The sequence below is a fragment of the Triticum urartu genome, chromosome 7 (assembly GCF_003073215.2).
Source record: "Triticum urartu cultivar G1812 chromosome 7, Tu2.1, whole genome shotgun sequence".
In the NCBI taxonomy this organism is placed as follows: Eukaryota; Viridiplantae; Streptophyta; class Magnoliopsida; order Poales; family Poaceae; genus Triticum; species Triticum urartu.
The window spans coordinates 192,831,366-192,839,397 of record NC_053028.1 but is presented as its reverse complement, the minus strand read 5'-3'; the positions used below and the strand labels follow the sequence as shown (position 1 = coordinate 192,839,397).

General features: G+C 43.7%; 1 protein-coding gene across 1 annotated transcript; it reads left to right on the top strand.

Moving 5' to 3' along the window:
- Positions 1–4,624: 4,624 nt before the first annotated feature.
- Positions 4,625–7,346, top strand: LOC125523445 (anthranilate O-methyltransferase 2-like). Its single transcript, XM_048688478.1, has 4 exons — positions 4,625–4,764; positions 4,871–5,275; positions 6,128–6,397; positions 6,854–7,346. The coding sequence occupies exons 1-4, from the start codon at positions 4,690–4,692 to the stop codon at positions 7,214–7,216; spliced, it is 1,113 nt and encodes a 370-aa protein (XP_048544435.1). The 5' UTR covers positions 4,625–4,689; the 3' UTR covers positions 7,217–7,346.
- Positions 7,347–8,032: the final 686 nt, after the last annotated feature.

The window sequence follows — 8,032 nt, the reverse complement described above, 5'->3', positions numbered from 1 at the left end:
GGGATCGTAGCAGAAATTTAAAATTTTCTACGCATCACCAAGATCAATCTATGGAGTAATCTAGCAACGAGGGGAAGGAGAGTTCATCTACATACCCTTGTAGATCGCTAAGCGGAAGCGTTGCAAGAACGCGGATGAAGGAGTCGTACTCGTAGCGATTCAGATCACGGTTGATTCCGATCTAAGCGCCGAACCACGGCGCCTCCGCGTTCAACACACGTGCAGCCCGGTGACGTCTCCTACGCCTTGATCCAGCAAGGGGAGAAGGAGAGGTTGGGGAAGACTCCGTCCAGCAGTAGCATGACGGCTTGGTGGTGGTGGAGGAGCGCGGAACTCCAGCAGGGCTTCGCCAAGCACTACGAGAGACGAGGAGGGAGAGAGGTAGGGCTGCGCCAAGAGGGAGATGATCTCGTGTGCGTTGCAGTCCCCAATACCTCAAGTATATATAGGGGAAGGGGAGGGGCTGCGCCCCCATCTAGGGTTCCCTCCCTAGGGGTGGCGGCAGCCCCAAAACCCATCTAGGGTTGCGGCCAAGGGGGGAGAGAGAGGAGGCGCACCTAGGGTGGGCCTTAAGGCCCATCAGCCCTAGGGTTTGCCCCCTCCCCTCTAGGAGGCGCCTTGGGCCTTGGTGGGAGGTGCCCTAGCCCACCTAGGGGCTGGTCCCTTCCCACTATTGGCCCATGTAGGCCTCCGGGGCTGGTGGCCCCTCCCGGTGGACCCCCGGACCCCTCCGGTGGTCCCGGTACACTACCGGTGATGCCCGAAACACTTCCGATGGCCAAAACCATACTTCTTATATATTAATCTTTACCTTCGGACCATTCCGGAACTCCTCATGACGTCCGGGATCTCATCCGGGACTCCGAACAACATTCGGTAACCGCGTACATACTTTCCCTATAACCCTAGCGTCATCGAACCTTAAGTGTGTAGACCCTACGGGCTCGGGAGTCATGCAGACATGGCCGAGACAACTCTCCGGTCAATAACCAATAGCAGGATCTGGATACCCATGTTGGTTCCCACATGCTCCACGATGATCTCATCAGATGAACCACGATGTCAAGGATTGAATCAATCCCGTATACAATTCCCTTTGTCTATCGGTACGATACTTGCCCGAGATTCGATCGTCGGTATCCCGATACCTTGTTCAATATCGTTACTGGCAAGTCTCTTTACTCGTTCCGTAACACATCATCCCGTGATCAACTCCTTGGTCACATTGTGCACATTATGATGATGTCCTACCGCGTGGGCCCAGAGATACCTCTTCGTTTACACGGAGTGACAAATCCCAGTCTCAATTCGTGCCAACCCAACAGACACTTTCGGAGATACCTGTAGTGTACTTTATAGCCACCCAGTTACGTTGTGACGTTTGGCACACCCAAAGCACTCCTACGGTATCCGGGAGTTGCACAATCTCATGGTCTAAGGAAATGATACTTGACATTAGAAAAGCTTTAGCATACGAACTACACGATCTTGTGCTAGGCTTAGGATTGGGTCTTGTCCATCACATCATTCTCCTAATGATGTGATCCCGTTATCAACGACATCCAATGTCCATGGTCAGGAAACTGTAACCATCTATTGATCAACGAGCTAGTCAGCTAGAGGCTTACTAGGGACATGGTGTTGTCTATGTATCCACACATGTATCTGAGTTTCCTATGAATACAATTCTAGCATGGATAATAAATATTATCATGAACAATGAAATATGATATAATAATAACTAATTTATTATTGCCTCTAGGGCATATTTCCAACATTCTGACGATCCGCAAAACCTAGAGACTCGTAGTAGCATGCTCCGCACTCCGGGAATTCTATCGCAAACAATCAATAGCATACATAAGCACTCAATCAAAGATGCACGGGTAAAACTCAAATAAGAAGATCGAATCTGAAAACTCAACTGAAGAGATTCGTTTGGCAAAAAGAATCAAATCAAACGGAGTAACGAAACTCAAACTATGAAAGAAACAAGATTCGTTTACTAATCTGGACTAAAGTCAAATTTTACAGTACCAAAATCTTGTTCAAGTTGGTTAAACAGAAAGAGGACCTCGAGACGAAATCTAGGCACTTGTTTCACCCGATTTGGATAAACGAGCAAAAAGATAAACTAAAACGAAGATTAGGACAGAAATCGCGATCGAAAATAATCACGGAAAAACCCTGGAAAATAAAATGAGACGAACAGACTAACGAACGAATGTTCGCTGTCTGCGGCTAACTGACGGACAGCGTTCGTTAAAACGAACATACGGACGAACGTCCATTATTTAATTAAACCGAAAAAAATGAACCAATCTAATAAAAAATGAATCTAGGGTTTACTAAAAAAATCGGTCGGTTTTCTGAGAAAAAACCGAGACGGCGGCGGCGGCGGTTTCTACCTTCGGCGAGTGGCGGCGGCGGGATCGGTGGCGGCGGCGGTGACTCTGGCGGGCGGCGGTCGGCGGCGGCTCCGGCGGGCGGCGGGCGGCGGCGGAGCAACGGGGAGGCGGCGCCGGCGCCGGCGGCGCGAGGCGGCGCCGGCGGCGGCGGCGCGAGGCGTCGTCGGCGCTAGGGTTTCAGGGCCAGGCTGGCGGCGCTGCGGGCTTCGGGCCTCGCCCTTTAAAGGTCGGCCGGGCGGTGTCCGGGTCGGGCTCGGCCCGGTTAGGTCGGTGCATTTTTTTAAATAATCCTGACGCGGAAAAACAAATAAAAGAAATACTAAACGGAATCCAAAAATCCTGAAAAAAAATTCACGGTCCTCTAATAATATTGCGGACAAAGTGAACATTTATTTGGGCCTCTAATGCAATTTTAGAAAACGCATATTTTTCCTAATTCAAATAAAATAGCAATAAAAATCCAAAAGAAAATATTTATTTGATTTTAATATTTTTCCTTCAATATTCCCTTTATTGTGGAGAAATCATATTATCTACTCTCTTACATTTTAATATGAAATATTTTCAGAGAGAAAAATGATTAAAACCAAAGTGATCCTTGTTTTGATATTTGATAAAATTCAAATATGAGAAACGTTAAATCCCCAACTCTCTCCGTGTGTCCTTGAGTTGCTTAGAATTTTGAGGATCGCAAAACGAAATGCAATAAAATATGATATGTAGGAATGACCTATGTATAACATTCCAAATTGTAAATTTGGGATGTTACAAGCCGCTACAACAAAGCTGAAAGACTTCGAGACGCCTCAACAAATGTCCAAAAACTAATTTGTAACATTTCAAGAGGGATATAAGTTATATGTAATATTGACTATACACCATATGACCCGACTAAATTATAATAAAAAAAGGTAGGCGCGTAATTGTCGCATCATAGTTAGAAAAAATGTCCATTTGAATTGCATTGGCAGTTCCTTTTAGGCTGGTCACAAAGGAAGTATTATCATGTATGCTAATTTGACATTTTTGCTGAGATGACATATAATTAAATAAAGAAAAAGAAGATTGAGTATCATGATATGATATTGTGTTATATTAAATGATGTACTAGTATGTGCCATGTATGGCAATAAATAAGATACTATGATACTATGCACGTAGTATCATACACTAATATTAGACGATGCATGATACTAGTATATGATACTCCCCACTGCGACCAACATTTTTAACATTATCCTTAAGTTAATATGGCACATCCGTGCATATACCGAAGATTCTCACCTTCAACGATTTTTTTAGAGGTGCCTAGTTTTGAATACGAATATCAGTTGGATAAGCACCACATACATTGCTTGCAAAAATTGTGCTTTTGTTACAAGTTGTATGCAAAAGAGGAATGTTCATCAAATAACTCGAAGCTATTGAGATGGGAACAAAAGCTTCTGTGCCACAAATATTTGTCACGAGAATGAGACATTTAACATGTGTATGTCCAGAACCTTGCAGTGAGGCATGTTTGTCTCATGCAATGTTGTCAAAACTTGAGTGCTGGTACGGTGGAGTATGTGGCCAGCTATCATCCGAGAACCTCACGTGTCCTTAATTAACGAAGGCCTACCTAAAAAAGAAGTGAGGCATACTCTTAGTCAAGGTGACCTGTCAAGTTAAATATGCTCCTTTTCCAAACAAAACAAAAAACTGTTAAGTACGCCTTGTAGAACCCAGTAGAGTGAGTGTGTGTTTGTGTACTACACACCGGCAAAACCGACGGGCTTTCACGGACCACGCTGCGTGTCCTCACTTAATTAAATCTCAGCCAATTTATCCTAACAACCCCATAAACCCCATGAATCTCATTAAACTACCCACAATAGGAGTAATATAGGTGATAATATCACATTTATCTAGACCAAATAGATGATGTGGCATGTAATTAATAAAGAAAAAGAGGCATGTGGTAACATAGCTAGTTACTATAACATCACACATATCAAGAAAAGATGAGTCTACAACATAATAAATGAAGTGATGCATGACACAACACATATATTACTACCCACTGTGTACGTAGTAATATAGACTAGTAACATATGCATGTTACTACTCCAAATTACTTCATACTATGACTAGTCTTACTCGTGTTGTGGGGGGTGGTCATCCTGGCTCTCTATAAATAATAGAGCCGTTGTGGTCTATACTGGATACATGGTGCAGTCAATCTAGCAAGCTTGTAGCCCCGAACTTGCAAAGCTAATAGACATCACCCCCCTGAATAGCTATGGAGGAAGCAAGCGGCGTTCGCATGGTTACCGGCAACGGCGAAAACAGCTACGCCGCAAACTCCAGGCTCCAGGTTTGTTTGTTTTTTAGATGAGAGGCTCCAGGTTTGTATCCTGCACTATGTTGCAATTCACTCTCGTTGCATGAAATAATTTGCTGTGTTTCATGCACGTATGCAGGAGAAGGCCATTTTGGAGACAAGGCCGGTGCTTCGCAAGGCCATAGAAGAGGTGTACACGTCGCTCTCTGCCCGACGGAGCACGATGGTCGTCGCTGACCTCGGCTGCTCATCGGGTCCCAACACTCTGGGCTTCGTCTCCGAGGTTATCGGTGCGGTCCGCTCCTGCACTCGGAAGTCTGAAGAAGAACGACGCGCCGTGGAGGTGCAGTTCTTCCTGAATGACCTGCCGGGGAACGACTTCAACCTCGTCTTCCGGTCACTGGAGCAACTTGAAAATCTCGGCGGGAAAGATACGCCGCCCTACTATGTGGCAGGACTGCCCCGATCATACTACAGGAAGCTTTTCCCTTCCCGGAGCGTCCACTTCTTCCACTCGTCCTACTCCCTCATGTGGCGCTCTAAGGTATTTATTTTTCTTTTCAAAACTAGTACTGTTCAAGTTTTAGCTACTACTCTCTCCGTTCATAAATATAAAATATATTAAAAAAAATTCTACAAGCCAAACCTATCTATTTGTTGATATTATGGGCATGTTCTGAACCTCTCCAACTTCTTGCTCCACAACATTCAAGTGCGAAGCTAGATTCACGAAGCTACGTGTGACATCGTTGTTCGCTAACTGGAGCTTTTATTAAATGGGTCGTAATATCAAGACATGATGTGTGTATTGCCCAGCAATCGCTAGCCTTGGAACAGGAGTAATAGCAAGAAATATCTACGTATTTTAAACTGATGAATTTTCACTTTTTCAGCGAATTAAAATCAAAAAGTATCTGAGTAGAGTGTGTGCAATAACAACAAATGTAATATAAAGAAATATCTGAGCGGAGTGAGTACGATAACACAAATGTAATTTTCAGCCAATATAAACTTAACTAAAACAGTCGGTATAAATTTGCTATGTATATATTTCCTATATTATGCCCAAGATTACGCTTTCAGTACTTTCTTGTAGTTCTCTGTTCTCTCCGATGCCAATGACGATGTGAATCCAATGATTTACTTTTTCAGTGTATATTAATATTACTCATATTTTGTTGGTCAAAAAAATAGTTGAAGATAGGCATGAAATATCTCAACGATATCCTGTCGCATTATAAGAACACACCTGAATGGTCTGAAGGCTTCACCATGCAAAGTTGCAAACAATTCAATTTGCTTCCATGGATCACCGACTAGGAGGTGAAAGAGTAGTAAGTACTGTTGGGCCATTTTATACAATATAATGACTCCATCATGATATGTAATTACCTAGGTGCCGGAGGAGCTCTCAAGTTGCACTCACTTGAACGAAGGCAACATCTACATTGGAAAAACTACTCCACCTATGGTGATTAAGCTATTCCAAGAACAATTCAAAAAGGACTTTGAGTTGTTCCTTACATTGCGTTTCAAAGAGCTTGTCAGTGGCGGTCGAATGTTGCTAACGTTTCTTGGCCGAAAGAATGAAGAGATGATGACGCATGGGGAGGTTGGCACCTTGTATGAATTGGTTGCTGAATCTCTCCTGTCTTTGGTACTAAAGGTACGGGTACATGTTAACTAAAGCAACGATGTCTTGCTTTCTTTTCAAGTAACTATATTAGTCTTCATATTGTGGTTGTGTGCCACGTATGATGCAAAAGCCGGGTAAAGCCTCCTTCTAAAAAATAAAATTACTCTTCATGTTGACCAATTTATAATTGCATATGTAATTAGATATGTTCCTAAACTAATTCATTCTTGCATGACAACATTATATGAACGAGATTACATTGATGTTGAATACCGACATATATGCAAAGTGGCAGTACATTTTATCCGGAAAAGAAAAAAAAAGGTGCCAAGTACACGTAAAAGTGGAGAAAAGAAATTCACATTCTAAAGCATGTCAGACAGAAGTGCACTTTTGAACGCTAAAATAAGAACAACAGTTCCACAAAATAAGATTTCTCATTTGATACACCCACCCTACCATAAGTATTATTGGTTTGCATGATAGGGTCGTGTGGAAAAGGAGAAGTTGGATTCATTCAACGTGCCCTACTACACCCCATCCGTGAAAGAGGTCCGGGAGTTGATCAACAAGAGTAGGCTCTTCGACATCGAGCATGCCAGACTCTTTGAATCCAACTGGGATCCTCAGGATGACTCGGATGGTGATGTGGTACTAGATTATGCTGGCAGCGGGGCAAATGTCGCTAATTGCATAAGGGCGGTGATGGAGCCGCTAATCGTAGACCACTTTGGGGAGGACATTATTGATGACTTGTTTGTGGTGTTTGCCTCCATCGTTGCAAAGCATCTAGAGAAAGCAAAGGCTAAGTACCCCATCATTGTGTTGTCACTGAAGAAGGCCACGTAATGGACATAGTTTAATTAGTGGTATATGCAGGTATTGTAAGTGGGAGGTCTGCTATGGTTAAATAGTTTAATTTGTGGTATATGAAGAGTATTATAAGTGAGAGACCTATTATGGTTAAATATCTCTTTCGCGCTCCCCTCCCCTCCCCCCCCCCCCACAAATTTTTCTGTGAGAAAAGTTTGTCTTGTGTGCTCTATAACAAAAATTGCATAAACTGTTAAATCATAAATTTATTTACATGCATAGCAATGGTTGGTAAGGGTCAGTGAAAGATCGTGGATGTCGCCTAGAGGGGGGGTGAATAGGCGCTTTTAAAATAATTACGGTTTAGGCTTGAACAAATGTGGAATAAACCTAGCGGTTAATATATCAAGCACAAAACCTACAACAATTAGGCTCACCTATGAACACCAACAACTTATGCTAAGCAAGATAAACTACTAGGTGATAGCAAGATATATGACAAGAACCAATATGGCTATCACAAGGTAAAGTGCATAAGTAAAGAGCTCGGGTAAGAGATAACCAAGGCACGCGGAGACGACGATGTATCCCGAAGTTCACACCCTTGCGGATGCTAATCTCCGTTTGGAGCGGTGTGGAGGCACAATGTTCCCCAAGAAGCCACTAGGGCCACCGTAATCTCCTCACGCCCTCGCACAATGCAAGATGCCGTGATTCCACTAAGGGACCCTTGAGGGCGGTCACCGAACCCGTACAAATGGCAACCCTTGGGGGCGGTCACCGAACCCGTACACTTTGGCAACCCTTGGGGGCGGTCACCGGTACCCATCAAATTGCTCAGGGCGATCTCCA

What these genes read in the sequence shown, in the direction of transcription:
- LOC125523445 (XM_048688478.1), top strand. Translation starts at nt 4,690, where the DNA reads ATGGAGGAAGCAAGCGGCGTTCGCATGGTTACCGGCAACGGCGAAAAC. An exon ending in CCCTCATGTGGCGCTCTAAG is followed by an intron (nt 5,276 to 6,127) that starts GTATTTATTTTT and finishes GTAATTACCTAG; the next exon opens with GTGCCGGAGGAGCTCTCAAG. An exon ending in TCCTGTCTTTGGTACTAAAG is followed by an intron (nt 6,398 to 6,853) that starts GTACGGGTACAT and finishes TTTGCATGATAG; the next exon opens with GGTCGTGTGGAAAAGGAGAA.